This window comes from Varroa jacobsoni, unplaced genomic scaffold, assembly GCF_002532875.2.
Source record: "Varroa jacobsoni isolate VJ856 unplaced genomic scaffold, vjacob_1.0 contig01664, whole genome shotgun sequence".
Taxonomy (NCBI): domain Eukaryota; kingdom Metazoa; phylum Arthropoda; class Arachnida; order Mesostigmata; family Varroidae; genus Varroa; species Varroa jacobsoni.
The window spans coordinates 2239-24793 of NW_019214673.1; the positions used below are offsets into that span (position 1 = coordinate 2239).

General features: G+C 39.9%; 1 protein-coding gene across 2 annotated transcripts in view; it reads left to right on the top strand.

Moving 5' to 3' along the window:
- Positions 1-5811: 5811 nt before the first annotated feature.
- The window catches only part of LOC111272141 (hemicentin-1), a 44864-nt gene continuing 28120 nt past the window's right edge, over positions 5812-22555 (top strand). Inside the window, exons 1-5 of one of the 2 annotated variants that reach the window (XM_086973173.1) lie at positions 5812-6098; positions 8943-9045; positions 9518-9763; positions 10223-10677; positions 22267-22418. In XM_086973173.1, the coding sequence (XP_086829299.1) occupies positions 10452-10677; positions 22267-22418 (378 nt within the window). In that variant the 5' untranslated portion in view covers positions 5812-6098; positions 8943-9045; positions 9518-9763; positions 10223-10451. Of the gene's footprint in view, positions 6099-8942; positions 9046-9517; positions 10678-22266; positions 22419-22555 lie in introns of both variants that reach the window. The other variant, XM_086973172.1, reaches the window with a different exon arrangement.

Below are 22555 nucleotides of genomic sequence, written 5' to 3' on the forward strand. Positions count from 1 at the left end.
TTATAGTAAAAAAAAAAGATATCTACTGGTGTGGGAAATACACGGTCGGTTATTTAGCGCATTCGGTGCACATGGCTTTACGTGACAAAGATCTCTCGACAGGTGAATCCATGTAGCTTGTTGCTCTCATTAACCGTGCATGTAGTCATCGTTCATTCGGTTATTTAACTAATGTCATGAAAAACAGCTCGACTCTTCTATACATAATCGGGCAGAAGGGCCACTGTTGTGACAAGGGAATTCATTCAGCCAGGTCTCTCTATGTTTCGAGTTCTGCGTCCGGTATCCCCGTTAGGTATCCCATCAGCCAGACGGCTAACTTCCAGCACGAAACGAATCGTGCATTTGTGCCCGTGCCCGGATTCGAACTTCGACTCATTGTGTCAACTCTAGCAGTATTCAATAAGTCTGAGTGAGCGAAATATAACGCTTGTCACGCTCCTGGATTTTTCGACTATATAAAAGCTGAATCGAATGGAGCCGCTCTTTCGACATTCGTAAGTATAGATGAAGTAAATGTGATCGATGAAATCGAACGCTTCTATGATACTGTGGTACGGCACAAAACAACGTTTCCCAATATTGGTTGTGGAAATTCTTTCGCGCCGATACGTTTGCTTGGATCTGATTTTGGCCAAGTGGGTCAAAACAGAGATGCTACTCAGGTATCATAGATTCTGTATTAGTGTCTTCGTTTCTAGCGCCATTGTAGCAGTCGTGTTTTCTATATGTCTCCCATCTGTGTAGTTACACACAGTACGTTGACGGTAAGATAAACGGTAGATAAACGCTTGGAGCTAAAATCCACACAGTTCACGGTTATGACACATTTTTCCCTATAAGATTTAAACTGGAAACGAGGTTAGTTTTGTGCGATACAACTGAGCTTCAAAGAAACTCTTTGCCAAATGCACTAGCTACCGAAATCTGAATTTCAGAAAGCTCATTATAATTAGCCAATTGTTCAATATAGCCGTTGATGGTCGTTATTATAATACGCATACATGCGACGCTATATGACAAACGTAATTAAATAAGAGAATCATATCAACTGTAAGACATTACTGAGAAGATTTTTGTAACACATTTTGCTCTAAGATTAGTTCAATAGGGAAATAAACAATACGGTTTTTGGGAAGGGAATGCCTCCACTGGGAGCACTCAAGAAGAGTCTGGAATGGGCGGGGAGGGAAGGCTTAAATCTCTTAAGACTAAGAATTTTGCTCTCTTCATTCAACTCTAGTGCGTTAGAAATGATTTTCTTAGTACAGAGTGAGGATTACTATAGACGCGCTCAGAAGAAATGCTGTTTTACCGTATCTCTGCTGGATAATTTCATCATATCTACAAGATAAAAAGGTAGTTGCAGGGCGCAGAAGCACACGGTTACTGCCGATGTCAAACGGGGCTTAATTCTAGGGCGCTTACGTTAGAATCTGGCCTAGGATGGGTACTGAAGTTGGAGGAACTCCCGACAAAGATTGGAACGATGGCTTATGGCGATGATTTGGCGCTCATGATCACGGCCAGAAGAGAAAACGCAAACAATAGGAACATACCAAGGTCGACCTAAAGGATACTGTCAATAAGAATAAGCCGCCCGTGGCAGACGCTCTCGACTCTAGCGCTTCTCGCTTTAGCCAAATGGTGCCGGTTGGACGTTGTAGCGGAGGGCTAAGCAGTTTGCTACCTTTAGGCGATGATATGGATTCGACCACAGTTGGAAAGGCTGCCATTGACACCTGGCAGGAGCTTAGAAACACTTAAGAGCAGCACCAAGGGAAACTGTACCGCAAACTCGATGCCAGATCCTCGGACGTGGCTAGGAGAGACAGGAAATGTAAAGTGATGAAAATAGGGAAAGCCCAAACAAATATATGGGTTTTCTGCAAAACGGGAAAGTAGAGCGATGCGAAATACAGTAGTTTTATGTTGTTGGGCTTTAAATGAGACATGTACTGGCCAAGGTGGGAACAATCATTGAAATGAAGAAATACGTGATAACGCAGTTGACGATATGAGGAGAGGTCACCGAATGGTGGGACGTAGCAAAGGAGCTTAAGTAACGTAAGGAAGCGGAGCGGAGACAGGAGGGAAATGGGGCATAAGGAAGAATAGAAAGATGACCCAAAACTCTGGTCTGATTAAGCGTTTCAGAAGGAAACCAAAGAATCCGATCAAACTCAAGGTATTAGCTCAGCACTTCCAATCCAGTGGAATGTGGCATAGTAAAATGGGTGAGTTGACAAGTTGAGTCCAAAAACGTTTGGGAGCTTAGTGAGTTAAGTGTATATCCCCACATAGTTTGGCTCTTACTTAGAGGATCCTTCAACACAGCCTGGTGGAATCCACTTACGTAGAGAACATTCTCTCTCTTTGTTGGGGAAAAGTCATGTAGACTTTCCTGCTCAAAATAAACATCCAGTGATATATTTTACGGTTAATCTAAACAAATTCGATACAACTAGATGCATTTAGCAGGAGGTTTATAAAATACCTAAGGAGAGAAAACAGCAAGGAGAGGAAAATGTAACCGTTATCCTATGTACGGTAAAATGCATAGTACTAGTTAATATTGCGATATGATTACATTTCTTCAACTATACATATTTGATCATGAAGAGGCGTAATTCTATTAAATAGTAGAATCACTGTTTTTTTTTTCTTCTTTAATTGATTTAGCTTTGTTATTCTAGTTAATTTCTAACAATATTAGTTCGCAGTAGCATAGTATTGTTAGACCGTCGTGGGTCGTCTGCCTCCAAATAGCATCAATGGCTCGTGCGTCCAAAATGGCGGGACGAACGGCTTAATTTTTAACTTTGCAAACCACTACTTAATAGATAGCATTACAGAATTGGGCTTATTGGCCATGCTGATTTGGCACGTGATAGAGACGGGCCGATTACCGGTGGTATCCGTGGCAGGTTGGTGGTAGACAAATGGAAGGTAATGTTTTTCATATTTGGAAATGATGCCACTGGACTGTTGAATAAATAACGCACACGAGTGTACAACCTCATTATCAATCTAGTTCCGTCTAAAGAATGGAGTAAATATCTATCAATATTGTAAATCTTTAAACGTAACTATCACATGTTGAAGACTTGATTGATACATTATGCGCAGGTGGAGCGCCTGTGTATATATTTAAAACGGCGAGATATTGGTTTAGCACGTAACTGTACAGGAAATCAAGACCAGTCGAAATTCTTAATAAGTATACAAACGCTTTACGTTCATTCACAATATTCCTTTTTATTTATTCCGGTCTCAAGCGAAAAAAATACAGATCATATGTTCCACCTAGATAAGGTCCTCCCGTACAGCATGAGAGCCAATAGAACACACAAATTGGCTTCCTGAGCTATGCAACGGCTAAGGTATTGTATCGTAAGGTTATTTGCAAAAATATATGCATGAATTATATACGTGAGTCCACTAGCACATAAAGTTCGTGAGCTGAATCTGGCAAACGAAATTACGCAACTCTCTAGTTGTAAGCCACTAAATTTTACCTCTATACTAACTAACTTACAAACGGGAATATCTGCGGATCTGTAGGGATGCTCAGCGTCAGGTCGAGACCGGACTGAGCGTTGCAGAGGAAGCTAGCTCGTTGGTAAGAAAAGCGTGGCAGCTCTGTGGTAACGCACAATGCGATCGAAATTAAAAATTTCCTCGAATTGTGGCAGATTCTCACAGCGCAGGGTAATGACACGAATGGCATAGAAAATAATCGCATATTCCTATTGACCAGTTGTCTACTATAATAATAGCAGGCTAATATAGGTAGGACATGCTGCCCCCGCCGCCGCTAGGAGCGCTGCAAGCAATGCTGTAAGTTGCAAAGCGAGACGACCTATGCGAAATGTTTTTTTAGCAGGTCGCCTGATCGCAGATAGCGTTCCTTCCGGACCGGGCTACAGGCTCAGAAGACTCCCTTTGACGATGCGTTTTAGCACTGTTGTTATTGCTACTGTTGAGTAAAGTAGTTAAACTGAAAAGCGGCACTGACTGCCGTCGATCCCGACGGAGCAAAAACGGGAAGCAGCTTTTCGTAGAAAAACACACTAATTTCAAATGGAACCAATGATATACTATGATCGGTATGATAAATGATCATTGATCATAAGTCATCTCATTGTAGAAATAGCCAACTTCAAAAAAAAATTAGCGCAAGCTTTGAAAATGATCTACTCGCTTAGCTGTGGCTCGGTGACCACGTTTCTTCTGTTCTACATCGATTGTCACTATCTTCTTAATATATATATTTGTATTTTTTTAATATACAGGTGCGCAAGTAGGTTCTTTCTCATATCAACATCGCCTTAGATAAACTGGTCAAACAAGCTGAGTGGCTGCTTTCCGTGGCCGCGAAAGGCGTTATTTCTTTAAATATTTAATTTAAATTGCGCGGCCTAATCAAGTGTGGCCTATGACATTGTACAGGAACTGTTCAACAAAGAGTTGATAGGCTTCGGACTATTCGCCTGCCTCTAGGCGGCAGAGAAGGAACCTTTGAGATCTTGCAAGCCACCCCGTTAGCAGATGAAACACCCTCTGCCTGACGAGCAGAAGTGAAATTAATATATTTTTATTGCCTCAACACTACCTATGTGTGTTTAAAATGTAACCACTATACGGTTTCCGCTATTTTACGAGATGCCTAACAGTTCAAGTAGCGGACGCGTAAAACACGAAAGGCCATCCGACTTATGGCGACTGGCGAATTCCATTTGGATGCCTATCCTATTAAGGCAAAAACTTAAAGAGACAAAGTGGCCCGCATAACAACGGTTTTAGAGCAAGAATAGGGCTATATTTCACTACATTCTTTCGAATGGGTTGTGGTAAAGAGGGGGCGAAACTGAAGTGTAGTCTGTACAGCAACCTAAAACGTGTTATATCACAGTGTGTGCGCAAGAACATTCTTCTATAGGCCCAAAACAATGTATGTTTGTATGCATTGCCCAACGAGCAAATAAACGACACGTATTATAAGAGGAAAGTAAACGTCAATTCTATATCTGGTAAGTGTTTATATAAAATAAAATATAAAAGCTGGCAAGTATTTCATTAACTCCGCGAAGGGCATCTAGTGGACGTCTAAATGAATGTCAGCTGTAGCGTACGACTTAGAATCCATACGACTAAAAAATCTTAGACGACTACTTTTGGTGACTGATCTTCATCTGGATGAATAAATTTGCATGTTATTTGGTTATGTAATAGGTCGGTATATGTACTACTATACATAAAGATAGACAGGCAGATGTTAAATGGAAACAACAAAGACAAGATAAATTATTACTGGATATGAACGAAGCTGCCCTTGGCATGTCTTTTCTTGTACTAGGTTTTTTGTTTTTCAAGCACTGCGAACTATTTTTACACAGTGATAATCTTGATGAGCCTTAGACTCATGATGCCCCAGTTTTAAGCCGATATATTTTTTAAACCGTCCACCCACATAGCTGACTCTAGGAAGAAGAAATGGTCGTGTATGCAATTACCTAATGTTGGAAAGACCTGTAGGCAATTAAAGTAGATTCTTCGAAATGAAGTTTCTCGTTTCTCGGCCAATTGTTAAATGTCTTTTACGCAACACTATTGAAGGCCAAAGATTTTTAACAAAATCTTAGAAGGATAGCGATGAACTTTTCTTGGATCCTTAGCCTGAGTAAATATCTTACTACGACATTAAGAGAATCCGGCGAAGGTGATGTCAGGGCAGTTTCGCTTATGTCTTTGCAATTATCATTCATAAGTATTATGTGGGTAGCCTGAATAGTAATAACATGAACCAGAGAGTCCTTCGTCATGTCTTTTCTTTTGTTTCACTCAGGAACCACCGAGAAATAAAGTACGCTATGTGTGGAAGCTCTTCTGCGGCCAAAACGATTGCTTCTTCATACAAGAAAAACATGATTAAAACGTAAAAAATCGTCCGTTGACACAGTAAAACGTGTGGGCATAACTCGTGGCAGTCGTGATTGCTTACTAGCGATACGTGTACGTTAATTTGACTCTTGATCTGAGATTGTTCCGAGACACGACAAAGCCGTTGATCAGTGCGTCGGATTTGTAGGAAGAAGGTTAGTACTAATTCCAGCTTTATGAGAACCAAAAGCTCCCTGAAGACATATATGCACTGCGGTTCACAGATGGTATTGTCAGCGAAAGGGCTTCCATGAGTCTTTGGCGGCTTTGTTAATTAGGATGTTTATGTGAGCGACGGTATTTAAGAAAATAAACCTTATTCAGGAGGTGCCATATCATATGACAAATATAATAGGTACCTAGCCTAAAGAATTCTCTCAAAAAAACCGTTATGGGGGGGGGGAGGGGGGGTATGTTACATTAGAAATACGGTGTTGCTAAGCGTCCGCCATCTGCTAATACTAACTTCTACAGAAGTTTAGCCGCAGATTTGCTAAATTCGGAACTCTCGTACTTAATAACGTATCAAGCCTCAGACAACTATACGAGGTAGTATGATAATTGTGTACGTATTACTGACGCCTGTACGCTCGTATACTCAGATTTTTTAGCGAGAATTTTTTTAACTAACTGATTAATTTCGCAGTCCAAAATCAAACAGCCGGTGGTCGTAAATTGTAATGTTTATTATTTACTTAGTTCAATCACCAACGGTTTAAAACGTATATATTTTAGACGGTGACATTTGTTCAATGTGGCTAGTTACTGCTGGCTGCCATGGTGATGCAAAAGCGACAAGTACTACTGATTCTGAGCTATGGTATTGTCGTAGCGTACGATGAAACATATTTAATTGAGTCGCGGTCGCTGTTCTATTACGTATACTATTAAAGATACTCTACTATATTAGTGGACTGCCTGCAGCCACAAGTACCACGCTTGAAAAGATCCAAGCGAATCTTACGTAGCTACGTTCGGAATTAGGTCGTAGTGCTTGTATGTATTTTTTCGCTTGACCAATAAGAAGGGAGACAGGTATTACAAAAAATATCATCTGTGTGAAATTGTTGCCAACCGAGAAGCTATCCATAAACTTGTCTCTAATAGATGCTTCACTGTGAAGCAAGCCATTCTAGACCAGCCTCTCCGCAGGTAAGTCGTATATCATCATGGTGATGGCTAACTAGCTACCTGTTTACTAGTAAGATGACGATGCTTTCCAACAGTGATCGTGTCTTAATAGAAATGAATATCAAATGGCGTTTAAATATTAGATAGATGGTTTTTTTTTCTGGTTGCAATTGTGCTTATACTCATAAACGGATAAACATTTTAATATGCTCCAGTAAATCTCTAGACTAATCAATTTCCTACTGTTAGCACAGAGAGTTTGTATTCTGATCCAATCCAGTTTCCCGACTGTATAATTAGACAGCTGTCAGATTTGTGTGGGTTGCCATCACGAGATCAGACCTGACACAAGTTATTTTGTCTTGGCATTAATAGTCGCTTAGACTGAAAGAGCTAAATGCCTCTACAGGTGATTCGAATAACTTTAGTTCAAAAGGCTATTAATTGCTGGGCATCTGTTCGGCTATTGTTGATCAGTGTACCTCAATGGCTTCAAAGTCAACTTACTATCGAATACACAGTAAATTAAAGTACTCTTCGAACGAACGACCAATGAGAACTTTAAGTTTTCCAACTGTTCGTTGCATGTTTCTCTTTTTCCGTGTACTACGCTGCTTAATATGCATACTAAATAATCTATTGGCATTTAAAAGGGAAGTGGCATAAATATGGCTTTGCCCCATGCGAGGGTTATCGGTGACACATATTTTGCTTTACAAAGATGCATAGAATTTATCAAGCCAAGCTATCGCTTGATTGAACTTAGTTAATGATTACTTATTTGCTAGAATACCTTCCTAAAATGAATCTCCCTTTGTTCTTTTTCTTGTTAGTAGCCTAGCGTATAAAATGCGCAACTAGAATTGGTTAATTCCTGCCAATGTCGCTTCAGCTTGTACTATTTTAATATTATTTTTTTATTGAAGTTGGATGGTACGAACCTCCCGCTAGCTGTCCACTAAGGCTAAATGTCTTCCAAGATTTTGCTACACCTGCATATACTGATTTACCTTTATGTCGTAAGCCTCAAATTTTCTCATAGATAAACAATTACGTCTAGGCCTATTGGATATACTTGCTACTAAGAAAAGCATCGGAAGTACTGAGTTAACTATGGTGAGAAGACGTGGCCCAGGATGACTAAAGGGGATCCTGGCCTGGCTGAACGAAACAATGGTAAAGCCACTGTCAGTACTAGTGAATTATATGACATCTTTTTTGTTTGCTCTCATTGTTAAATCAAAGAAGTTCTTCAGCGTTCGCTTAAACCCATTAAAGCAGCTGATGTTACAATAGAATTTTGGTCATGTCACAGAGAAGAAAGTCCTTGCGCGTGAAATCAAATCATACAGGGTCCATTTTCGTCGTTCGCTTCGAGGGTAAAGATATATTCATATTTCTCAAAACCTATGGCAATATATACCAAATTATTAATTCGTGTAACTCATTATGATCATTGACATGCGTCCAGAGTGAAAAATCGCAGCTCCTTGAAGACGATGGTGATTATACTTAAGCAACACGGCCGATTTTGGTAGGTGTCCTAAGAACACTCATTATTTTGATATTTTCTCTTGAATCATAGAGGATGGAATGGTGATAGAAAATTAAACAAGCGGTTTGATTACATTTTACTGCATTCACTGGCGGTTTGTATTTAAGGATAAAGCACATATGTTCGTATAGCATTAACAGAACGTTGCCATACATATATTCCACACATATTGATACTATTTTCATAAAATTACCTATCATTGTTAAGCTGTTTCCTGCCGAATAAGTAAACCCAGCACTAGGTATTAGAAAAAAAACAAAATTCTCTTAGGCGTTCGTGAAGTCCTAACAAGCATTGTTTCATACTTTTGCAGCCCATCTTCAACCTGAACATTATATATATATATATGCGTCAGACCGTTAAGCATAGATAAGGCCTAAAATTGGACACCTACGGAGCTTCTATGCTTGCAGCTGGTACGTCTGATAAAGATTGCCAATTCAGGACGAACTAGGGAAATTTTAAGAAATGACGCGCATTATCTTGAAGCTGAAAAATCTTATCGGTGGAAGTGGGCCTATATATTCTCATTGTTCTACCTTATTATATCTCTAGCGAGTGAAAAGCAGCAAGTTGGGTAGGTGCTTTTCAGTTGCTATATGACACTAAACTATATGGATCAAAAGGCTACTTAAGACACGTTTGTTGAACCATAAGAATAAAACTAGCATGGGATAAATTACGTTCAATGTTCCCCGTAGAGAAAAAAGACCCAGCGGCCTAGGCGCAAATTCTAGTTATAAACGACCTTAATAACGAAGATTGCTACTTAATCGTAAGCTCTGAGATAATAAACTCACTGCTTTCCAATTATATTTAAGGTTTTATATATCTATCGACTCGTCCACATCTTAATAGTTTGGTAAGTTTTGTCAATTGCATTTCTAGGTCCGTTACATTGCTTCCATTAGCAGCAGCGGTCGCGCCTCATCTGACTTCCTGTTCTACCAGAAGCTTGTAGTTCGGTATAGCACCACCAGGGGATGGAGTGCGACCCTTTCCTCAAGTTCCCTCCTTCTTTTAAGCGCGCGAAGACCACGACACCGGTCGATTTTTGCAGACAAAGTCGCCCAGGATTGCTGTACGGCACGTATAGCCATTATAAACGCAAAGCTGTCTAACGTGCGCCAGAAAGTAAGGCTGCATCAAATTTTAAAAATCACTTTTTACTACATAACATAAAATGCTAAGGAAAAGCTTATTCCACATATTATAAACGTTCTAAGTGTCTTTTGTCATACTTAAATGTTGTGGTGATTCTAGCATGCTATTGTTAACGTCCTATATTCACTAAGTAAGATCATCGATGTCTAAGATCAAAGTTAATTGGTGGAATAGTTCATGTCCTTATAATGTGAGAACTACAATTTAGCAAGTCATAGGTAATTACTCGTTGTGCTGTGGTACGACAACGGCAGATGAAAGCATGTTTGGGCCTTGTCAATGTTTTTTTGAAATATGACGGCGAAAAAAGTGTACAATACAAGAAAGGTGATTGGAGCTACCGTTTTGTGTATAGTGAATTGACCCGTGAAACATCAGCAAAAAAACAGTGAAAAACATTAACAACGACCATAGTAACAGCGAGAACAGCTTTGTGCCCTTATAGGAACAGCCGTCGAGATTTACGAGTGTGCCTTTGTGAATATTGAATCGTTGTTTCACACGAAAAAGGAGAAAGAGTGCTGTGTTTACTCCTGAATACATATATGAGATGCGTTCACCGGATATAAGGGGCGTGTAACACTAGCAGGACCTCATCGAGGTGTAGTTAGACAGCCCCCTAACTTGAGGATTGATTCTGGCAGGGCAAGTGTAGGATATGCCAAGAAACACGGCGGAACTGCGAGTGATGAAAGACTTCCGAGAACGCGTACCTCGTAGCCAGCAGACGCCAGAATTGCCAGAAGGAGCGGCGGTAGCGGCTTCTTTACGTTGGCACTGCCCATCGCGCTGGCGTATAACCGCCTTGTTATGCCAGTTGCATATAGCGCTTCCACTCCTACTGGCCTTTCTACCGCAACTACTACTACTTCTAGGTGCTGCTGGTAAGAGACAGGACGGAGACACAGAAAAAGATGGGGGAATCCAATAGCGGGGTGGGGACAGCAATAGCAATTGCTTATGAGAGTTAATTAACCCAACCGCCTAGGCCGACGACTAGGCCGTTGTGCTAGCACAAACTTGCAATTCTCGGAACAACCGGTTGAATTGATAGCTAAATCGCACTACAATATAGGTAACCATCTCAATGAAAAATAGCTGATCAAATAGGCATAGCGTGAGGACATCAAGAGGGAAAAGAAGACTGAAATTACTGGAGAGCAATACGGACGCACATTTGGTTATAGGAAATAAAGCACGAAAGCCTAATAATAAAAATAACAAATGATACCAGGAAGAGAGCAAGTGAAATGATCTGCAGAAGCTTAATTTCTCAAGGAGTGCCGCTATGCATTTAGATAAGCGTTCACTTGCTGAGGGTCATCACTTGAACCCGTCAAAAAAAAAACAGGTTCACAAAGGATAATAGTTTTAATGACGATTTTGAAAAGAGTGTTTGAAATCGGATTAAGGTATCATGTCAAATAACCTGTTAATGTTATGCCCTAATGAATAAGAAGCCTTCTGTTATTAACTGGTATTTGCCCCGTTTGTATGTGAAATGCTGCCCAAAATATCTTCCTTTACTTTAATAGAATTCCTCATAATAGGGATTTTTGGGCTGAACCTTTACCTACGAAATAACCACGGTATTTGCAGTTTAAGAACATGATGCGCCGGAGTTTCTTACTGGCATGCGCAACGACGTGTGCCTGCAAAAGAGACGTGCCCTTCATCGACCTACTTTCGGCAGTGCTGAAATAAACAGAAGTTATCGTTCGGGATTATGCGAATAAGTACTGACAATGGGCCTTTAACAAGCTCTATACTTCGTACCGTTTTTCAATAGCCAAGCGTTGCCTGGTTCAGCGACTATGCTTGGGAGTGCCAAGGAAGCTGTATTAAGAATAATGTATAACATTTCAACTCATTTATATATAGAAGCGGTTATTTTTGTAAATACTGCCTTAAATATAGACGTTCGACTTAATTATCTTTTTCGTGCTTATGCAACACTTATCTAAATGTCTATGGATAATTGCGAATGACCTATTATTCAGCGGAAATATGGATAGCACATAACAGGAGGCTTAAGAAGAAAAAGTGCATCACAATTATGTGCAAACTGGTCAACTTCGTATAGTGCTTATAGAAGCTGATCAAATGAATAAGCTGTAAGGAAAGGACAACCATAGTTTAGTTACGATATACCATGTCCTTATCGTAGGACATTCGTATTATTTGAACTATGTAAATGCAGTCAAATATTATATGCTAATATTAACTCTAATCACTAAAACTAAGATGGCGATGAAATAACATTGTTCCGTGTTTAACGGAATCTGATTGAGTGACAAGTAGGAATCACACAAATAATCGCGTGATGCTGGAGAGATCTGAAAATTAGGCTAGCCTTTGCTTCTACTTCACAAGGGTTACCGGTCTAAATGGGGACTTGTAGTTCTTCTGGGTCATGCGGTGGGAGGCAGGTAACTTGTAATAGCGAATCGCGAAGGGCTCAACAATTGTATTATGTATAGGCAACAAGCTAATAAGGTCACCTTTTCCCCACCCTTTTACCCACTTCCAGTACAAAAAATGCGCTCTAAATGGAATCTATAGATCCAGCAAAAAAAAACTTAGTTATTTCAAGCTTCAAATGAGCACAATGTCGAGTATCTAATTTTGATGAAATCAACCCTCTATCAAGATTAGTAGTCAAGTACGCAGTACGGTAGCTTGACATCGTGCCAAATCTTGAGAGCGGTTCGATGCCGTCACTGGGAGCGCATCTCATCGAGCCTCAAGTGTTTAACTAGAAAAATATTTCATGAAAGCTTTGGTGTATCAGTTCCACGAAAATCTAATAAAACGTGCTATATATTCTAAGCGGCTGGATCATCACACACGTGTCTGAAGCAAAAGGTCCTACTCTAATAGAATGATGAATGGTAGTCTGACCTGCAGGGACCCATGTTAGTGCCCAACCTCATGATACGGCTTAGCGATGTTTACTTAACTTATAACTTATAATGCGGAGCCGATCAATGAGTTCAATTTATCTAGTGTATGCAACGGGTAAGTAAGTTTATTAGTTGCACGCTTTGTGTAATTTGGCATCTTTTCGGAAGAGCGATCTGGGCATTATCCACTGTAATCATCTGCGTAAGCATGGCGTAGTATGGGGCTTCTTAGACGGGACTAGAGAGCTCTCAAGGGGGCCAGAAAGGTGCTTTCGGGGCTCCCATTTTGTGGGCCACCCTGAGAGGTATTACCAGCAATGATCGCTGCAGTAGGTCGGGTCGCGTCTGTAACCTCGATTGACTGGCTGTACGGCCAATCGGCAGCCACAAGCCTATCGAATTTTCGGCATCGTCACCATTTCTGTGGCCAATACGTCACCTTACACGCGCAATGGTTTACACAGCTCGCAGACGTGGTCTTTCAATAACTCAATGGCTGTATACATTTTGATAATAGCCACGTTTTGGATCGTAAGTCGTCGAACTTATTTGGACTTGCGGAGCGTCGATGAATAACAAGGATATTGACTCTAATAGGCGTCAGCCATTGCGCATTGGCACATCTTGTTAATTTTTTAATCACCCGATGAAATCCATTAGCCCCTAGGAATGAGCTTATGAGCCTATAAAGACCATTGGGCTGGAATGTAAATAATAGATAGACATAGATACAATTAAAAATTAAAACAATGCCCAACAAATAAAACAGTACATACACATTTCTTTTTCTGTTTTTTGCTACGAGTCGAAAACTAAAAAACTGCTCGAAGAGAAAAGCTAAAGATAGAGCAAGCTTTCAGCAACAAAGAAACACGCCATAAAGGAACGTTTCTCGATTTAATGACTAAAAGTATTCCTTTGCACTTATCACGAATTCATTAGGTTGTCCGGTGTAAAGCGTGACGGACCTCAGTTCATAATCGAAGTTAACGCTGTTCTATAGAACAGCGTGCGGTGCGGCGTGTTTAATTCGCGACGATCTTGTACTCGTTTAAATCTGAGATCGTCCAATGGAATATCGTTAGTCAGCTTTTTAATAGCCGAGTTAACGTGAACCACAGAGAACAAATATGAGTTCCATTTTAGAATTTCATCGGTAGAGACACTTACCGTATGAACCTAGTGATCTCTGAAGGTTCTTTCTACTAGAAACTCTATGGGCAAATGCAAGCAAAAAATCTTGAATTTGAAAAATCTCGTGAGATACTCTAAGTTAGAAGAGTAAGTAGAAGAAGTAAGAAGTTAAGAGCTATGGTGGAAGCTAAAGCCGCTTCAAAGCACACGGTTGTTAGCGCTCGAAAAATACCGTGCTTGCTTACAACCGTCAAATAAATAGGGTAGAGCAACTGGGTAAATGAGTGACTTTGAGGAAAGCTCAAATCAGACACAGACATAGATTAAATTCTTGTGCCGAATTTGTGATAAAAACTAGATCCTTTATTATCATCGCAAAAAGTCATATCAGTGAACGGATACAAATGAACTGGCGAAACATCACCGTAAATAAAGTAAATGCATAGCTGTGAAAGCCTGTGGTGTTTATCTAATGTTTATATAGCAATTTTATCCATTACAGTTTTATGAGTCTTGGTTTATCGATTATGACTTGACTGTACCATTAATAGTGGTAAGAGATAATGAGAAAGCTTCGCATCAGGTAATGAAAATTAATGGGCAGAAGTGAACCAATTCTATCGCACAGCAACGTTCGACCGTATACGGTACAAAGATCACGGTGGGAGAAACGTAAGGATGACAACTACGGGCTCTCTGTTATCCACGATACCAACCAAACCGTAGATTTTGGGTCCTTTAAGATGGAAGTTACTGAAGTTTCAGCATGATGGCGAAATTGCTTTTCGAGATTTCATCGAATCTCGCACTACAGACTTTTACAGCAGTGCGATAAATACGTTGCTATCGGAATGATCGAAGGTCGTAGCTAACAATGGTCCATGCTGCTATTGAAAACAACCTATGAAAATCACGGGACAAAGAAGCCAGAAACAATTCAGCAGGATCTCTTGCAGACTGTCTCGTGCTGAGATTCGATCCTGGATTTTTCATATTTTATGTATAGCGGCTACTTCACCGTTCATATGTGTTGTATGTACCGCATGAAGAACAATTACTAGCGACAATAAACACATTGAAGTGATATTGTGATAGAAGGTATCTATCTAGCTTAACCTTCTACAAGGCGGGAGATCTAGGCTGGAAATTTTTATTATGCGTCGTTTCCAAGGCTATATTAAAAAAAAAAATAGTTTCACATGCGTTAAAGGCGGCATTCTGAACGGCCATGTAGTTCCTATATTATCATTACTATATATTCATTTGTTGACCTGAAATACGTTACACATTAAATTTCGAGTGGAACCAAATGTTGCTGATAGGAGGTCAGAAGTACTAAAAATGCAAGGGCGCGAAACGGCCAAAAACTCCAGACGGTGTAAAAAGTCCCAAAAAAAAATAACGGTCAAAGCTGATCAAAACAAAAACACAGCCGTACAATTCTAAATCGAAAATGAAGAATGGCTTTTTGAACCACTTGGTCAATTTCTTAGCATTTTACATCTCAACTATATTGAGAATCTTCCGGTTCGCCTTATGGAAATCGTTTTTGAACTTTCTTAGAAACGACGCGTTCCGCCCAATTTTGATATTTCATCCGACAATTGAAGGATTAGCTGAAGTACCATATCGTCATACTTGGTGTTCTCCGTGACATGAGCGGCTGTCGGGACAGAATACTGACGTTAGGACAGTTTTAACTAGAAAATTACCAATATCATTTCAATTGATCATACTTTTATCTGATGACGTTGCTGACGTTAGTCTGATGATTCGTTGCCATTAGACAGTGCAAAAAGTATTGCAGCTGTCACAACGAACGTCAGAAAGAACCGGAAAGAAAACATTACAGAAAACCTCAAATCTTCCTATAATAACGCAAAGAGTTAGTACGGGTATTTGTTGAACGCGTTTATAAGACAAAGCGAACAATTCTTAGGTAATATTCTATGAGGTTGCGTACCCAACGGACATCCATATGGAAGATCTGCTTTCAGCAGACTTGAAGTTTTAATAGTTTGTCTTTAGTTCTATGGATGAGCCTAATTCGTTCAGAAAACACTCTTGCAAAACATTATCCTAAAAAAACTGGATGCTTTGCTAAGCTACATTGCAGCGTATATAGCAAAATACGATAGATATAATTGAAGTGATCAACGACATTCTCCATTTTTTATTTGCTTCCTCTAAATCTTCGCAGTAAATCTATAGTTTATAAATCAAACCAAAGCATAGTATCCGTGTTCAGAGAACGTTAATGGTTGCCGTATAATTACTTGATATCCAAAGGGGTCAGAAAAAGCATAGCGTGGCTCTACAGGGTCGACCAGTTTGGAATGAAAAAATACATTTTATATTTCTGCTAAAACTAAGTTACAGTCTTCGCCTGAGGCATGACAGGACCTTTACAATACGAGACTGCGCCAAATAGTAACTTAGTGTTGTTTGGTTCCCTGAACAAGCATGAGCGTCTTTACAGGCCCTTGACAGGCAGTAGTTTAAAAGGCTTGCTAGATTATCAACTTATGTGGCTATCTAGGTGACGCTTTCTCAGCAAAAGCATTCTTGACTGTCTTAGCAGCGTCAATGTCCGACCGATAAGAACTCTGCAAAAATGTTCTCATCTTCGTTCAAAAAAAAAGTTCGAATCTCGACAATGATAATGCGTAATCGTTCTGCATGACGCATGAAACATGAACGCTACCCAAGATTCTGTGGTTGATGTGGCGTCTCCAATTCTCAAACTGGAAACAGATTTCTTTAGCCCAGTCCTGCCCTACCCTGTAATAACGTCACTTGAATTTTTGGGCATTTTAATCTGCGAAAAAAGTGATATCACATGGCCGCATTGCGTCGAGCTCTGACAAACTCTTGTCAAAAAATCATTTCTACTACAAAAAAATGTTTGAAAAAAAGATGTGGTGAAAATGTTTTCACATCGTAGAAAACCCGACGTTTAGTTGATTCAGCACTAAGAACAATATCGGTACCAATCAGTAACGTGATGCGATCAACAGCAAGTGGAAACTTACCTGAATCATTGATCATTGGTAACTTACCCTTGTTAATGAACGCTGCACAGTTCGAGTAGAGTACCACTTTATTCTCATCGTCTGGATATGAGAGAAGTTCTTTGCAGATGTGTATGTCAGAGGGCCACACTATGAAACGATGTCACGTGTGAGTTGGCTTGGAATATAGCGCGTCGCCACTCACTACCACAGTAAAAAAGCTGTTCCTTTAACCATGCCATATTTTTTCTGGCATATTAGTGCTCAATGTTTGCCCTTAGATTCAAAGGGTCACTGCGTGCGGAAAAAGTGTTGCTATTTCGTTATGTAGAACGAGCTTTACTTATGCGACATACTTCCATTTTCGTCAGCGTTGGCACTATGTGTCCTGCTCGAGCATGAATGGCCACCTAGGTTGCTAGGCCAATGTGATCGAATTGAATTGCATCGAGAATTTCACACTAATTAGATCGGGGATGATTCCTACAGTCAACAGTCGTTACTACTAGTCGTTACAGAACGATTAGACGTGACGCTGTCGTGCTGGCTAGGGCACGCCGATAGCCTATAGCGACCAATAGAAACCCTAATAATTTATGAAATTGTTTTTGATCGACTAGTCTTACGATTCTAATCTTCCATACGATTAATATCGCTATTGCATGACAACATAAGCATACAGACACTCATATGCATGTGTGTTTTTTTCCTACGCACTAGTGATAGGTAAAGTGTTACCAAGAGCGATGACATGTTTTGTTGAAGTGACAAAATCCGTCCTAGAGGGTTTTGAGTAGTTTACGTCTGATCGAACAGTCCAGATGGTAAGAAAAGGGTGTTATGAAGTTTGGCACTCATCGTGTCAATGGGCAATAGTGCTACGTTCGCATTGCGCTGTCCATAAAGTATAGGCTTATGGTAATACTATAATGTTGTGACCCTATCGCTTTCAAGGCGAGTGTTGAAACTGAAAGTACTTGTTTAGACGTTTGATTACGTTAGACCAACTGACGTTCTAAGTTGAAACAGCCTATTTAAAGGATGCTTGAGAACTTTGTTATCGATAAAAAAAAAACTATAGTTTTTTTTTGTTATTCGGCTTTAGTAAAGATAAGGGTCACCATTTAATCAGTGATATATTTTCATCAAATAAACAGTTGCGCACGGATGATATACGTATATATAGCGCTAAATGTTCGCTTGCGAGGAAATAGTGATGTTCTCGTAAATATTTTTTTCTGTCTAAATGAAAGCTTATTTTTTTTATTATCACAAAACCGGTAACTACATTTACTATTAAAGATATGATATGTGTTTTTTGTACCTAGCGGCAATATAACTTGCATATTTAGGTATCTGCTGAAAAAACTAGGTCCTTCATTGGAACTCTCTAGTTAGTTATTGAAGAGTGACAGCATAAAATGAACCGTCTCTATTCGTCAGTTTAGGATATCATGCTTATTTCGATGGTTTAACTCTAGAAAATTCTAGATTCTAGACTAGATAGAAAAGACCAGATTAAGTGCGGGTGTACATTTAGCCGGTACCTATTTTCTAGTGTCAATACACGTTTCACTATACCTATGCTGATTGAAAGAAACTGTCGGCCAATTTTCTTGAATTTCGGGATATTTTATTATTGGGAAAGCTCTGTTGGAGGAGCAATATGTATGTTCTTTGGTATAGGTGAAGTGAATCGCTTGTGCAAGTAAGCGAATTGTTCGAAGACTACTACGTAAATAAAGTTCTGTAATCAATCAATGCTTTCTGACCCCCCTCATATACAACAAAGTTAGTGGCACAAGTTTTAAGTGAAGTTCCCAATGAACAATATGCTGTACTCAAATGTAACACACTCGATAAAGTGCCGCGATAAGGACTGTCTTATAAAAGAGGGTTTGATAAAAGAAGAAAGAAAGTGAACTGTACTTAAACATCGATTTGTCCAGGTCTAAGCGGACCGCACTAGCGAAGGATAGACAAGGCAAGGTCCCTAAGGCGTTGAGCCATAGTCCAATTGCAGGCAAATGGAACAAGCGAAAGATCTATTGCCGTCCACTCCCGGCCGATGTTCTGTTACACTTTACTGAAAAACCCTGTCCGTCGATATACGAGCGAATACCGCTTCGGGAGTATCAAACTTGTTGTCACTGTCGATGCGTGTTTCGTCTCTGTTTTCTTGGTTTCCCGAATTCATTTGGTGTCTAATACAAATCAGGTGTGTGTTATACGCCGTGAACTTAGTTATTTAAAATCGCCCCACATGTAGACCAATAACAAGTCAACAATGGTAAAAGTTGGACACAGACACCGCTGTTCTTCACTTAACACCAGATTTTTCGGTAGACTGTCTAAACTGGAAATTTTTATAACCTTTTGTTTTTGCGACTATATACAGAAAAAGACAGATTTGAACGAAATGTAAAGATGCTATTCCTGACGATAATTTTTATTAATTATAACCATCAGTCAGCACAATTGCTTCAGCTTCAATTGAGAATCTGAACCGCTGTTTCAAATGTTCCTTTGCAATTTTGCAAACGTGTTCAACTTTCGCCGAATGACGCTCTAAAAGGCTCAAATCTGAGCTATCGGTCGTTGTATGTGTTTATTTCAGAATATGTTCATATCCTTCTGCATTAGTATCAGCCAGAGCCATGTCATACTGAAACACGCACAACTACTCATGGCTGCACAACAGTTACTGAAATAGGCAGAAAAAATTCTAGTGACATATTCCTCTTTCTAGGAAATGTACAGTGGCATGACATCTGTGTTGGCGGACGCCAGACTCAAACCGTGATTATTGCCACAAGTTTGCTTTCATTCACAGTATATGTATCCTCCTAATCGTGAACATGACAACGATTATTTCTGTGGTTGATTTTTGCATAGATGCTGACTATTCTCTGTCACGAAAATCGTAGAAAAGAACCAACGCACACCACCTACTCGCAGAAAGTATCTGTTTGACTTTTATGAGATATGACGTAAACTCTGCATGGCAAATCTGGAATATGGTTTGCCTATTCATATCAAATGTCTTCGCTAACGACCTAATCGAAACAAAAAATCGTCAAAAATGGCACCAGTGATTATCTCCGTCGTCGCAGATTTCCCGCCTTGCAGCGGTTGCACCAGCTCTATTTCTTCCGCACACGAATACATGTTTGCGAAGTGGTACATTACCGATTTGGAATAACCTGAAATATTGATTATTCCGTTGACGATCCGTCTAGCGCAAAAACATTGGATAACAGCTTCGACTCTATGAAATTTGGCCCAGTTTGAGCTTGGTGTTTTGTTCTAAAAACAACTAGCTTTTCTTTTTTAGAGTACTTAGAATAATCGGCAGACGTATGCCCGCCACGGTAACTAGCCCGCCAAGGTTTGAATTTCCAGCTAAAGCTCCCACCCCACATTATATATAGCGCACACATTATACACAGCGTATATATGAACGTATAACGTGCTAATACGTGAACCGGATATCATGCGACATCGGCGTAAAGGGACAACTCACCTTTATAGTTACACTTAGCTTGTAATACGTCAAGTTAAGCAAAGCACGACAATGTTCAAACGTACAATAGAGAATATCTAACCTAGTCATCGAATTTGAATTTATCCGCCCTAAGAGTTTTTTCGGCGATTGCAGTTACTCGTTAGTTTGTTGCCGATTGGTTATTTTGTTTAGTTTACTAGCTGGAGGAAAATCTAAGCTAGCCTGTTGAAGTTAACGAAATCAATAAATTAAAACTATTTCAATAATAATAAAAGAACTTCACATGACTACTAGTCTATTGAGTTCTGCATATATATACCGTGCATGTTTCCCGTAGTATCTTTAATTAACTGTACGGATAGTTGAGTGAAAGTTCGTTTCAAAAAAGGATTTTTCAAAAGTAGCCCAAACCAGTTTACGTTGCCTGTCCTCATGACACTACCAAGCCTCGTTTGAAACTCTCTACGGCTCGTAAAAAGCAAGTTTGCTTATTGAAATAATTGAATTTTAGTGACAAAAAAATAATACACAGCAAAAAAAACTCTAAAACTGTAATTGTACGTGCGTTGACGGAGGCTCGGTATTTTTTGTTGCTAGATTTTGCATGTCGAAAAATACCGTTCGACATTGATATGGTCTAGATAAAGCAGACGAAAAGTATGATTTGCTCTCGATATTGTTCTTAGGTTGCGGTTACATATCGACGTTGAAAAGGTTCCTCTCTGTAGTACTTCAGGCATATTTCAAAGGCGTAACACTTAAAGGTGCGTTTGCCAAAGGCATTCGTTGCTGCGGCGACATCCCAGCACGTTTTGAACATTTGTCGCAGTTATTTGATTAGAAGCAGAACGCTGTTTCATATAACCTTGTTTTTGGAGGCGTTCGTTTAGAACGATTAATATTTACAACAGAAAAAAGGCTTGCGAAAATGGCTTCACTTATTAGAGTACAGTTTAATGAGATAATTGTGCCGTTTCTTTTGTATGTCCCGTATGTTGCTTTGATAGTAGTGTAACTGGCTTGAAAGATGACAGGCGACTTCGTTTTGCAATTTGAAAATGTCCCATATTACCGAGGCAGAATGCTTCCATAGCTGTCCTAATGTAAGATCATATGCAAACGTATAAGAACGTATCGTACAATCTTTTTTGATATGGCCGCACGTAACGGACAAGCAGTTCGATACTCCAAGTGAAAAAGAATAATGTTAATGTATCAATATTTTTAACCGTCCGACATCTCTGACAAGTACATGTTTTCTTTGACCGTGTTGCTAGACTACATCGTGCCTATCACAAGCTTGTAGGGATGCCCAGTTCAAAGAGGCCTGACTTAATGCTCACTACTACTAGAATGAAATCAGCGTGCCATATCTTCATCTGAGCAAAGAACAGCCGTAAACTGGAACAGCGCAGTGTTCGATGAAACGATGACAGCAGAACTATCCATACGACATCAGTCTCGTAATGAAAATGCCTTACGCCACAGCGTCAGGAACTAGTGCCAGTGGCAATGGCAACCGTTCAACACCGAAGTCGACCTGTTTATGAAACTCCGAAAGGCTAGTCATCCGCTACTCCAGTGATTACTATCAATCATTTGTCGGTGATGGAGGTCCTCGACAAGCATTGAACTGATGCGGAAATTATAACAGGAAGCCCTGCAGTGGCTCACTTTCGCAACTAATTCAAAAAGTGCAATCGATGGCGTTTACTTCATCTGGAAAAATGACTAATTATTAAGCATTAGGATCTTCAGAGTATACTGTGAGGACAAATCACATGCCGATTCCTGGTACGGACCCAGAGTCCATGAAGCAAAATCTCAAAACTTGAGTCCGTGAAACTGGGAAGTTCTGCAGAATGTGTTTGCGGGAATGACCCGTTACTTACTGGACTCGAATTATTATTATTATTACAGGTAAGACAGACGCGTCTCAACTAACAGATGATCCATCGGGGAGAGCCACAGCCGTGTACGCGCTCAATGGCGAACAAACCACGATACCGTTCTATCTACATCGCCTTCCCGGAACCGTTGTACGGGTCAAACTCTACCAGCAAAAAGCAAACGTAAGTCCAGGCATATCACAATAGCACTGTTGTGTAATATTCCGTACAATGTAAAACGGTATAACAAAGCACGACCATCCGAAATACTGACACCCCCGACGATCGCCGTACTACTTGACAGCTAGTCGGGTGAAAAA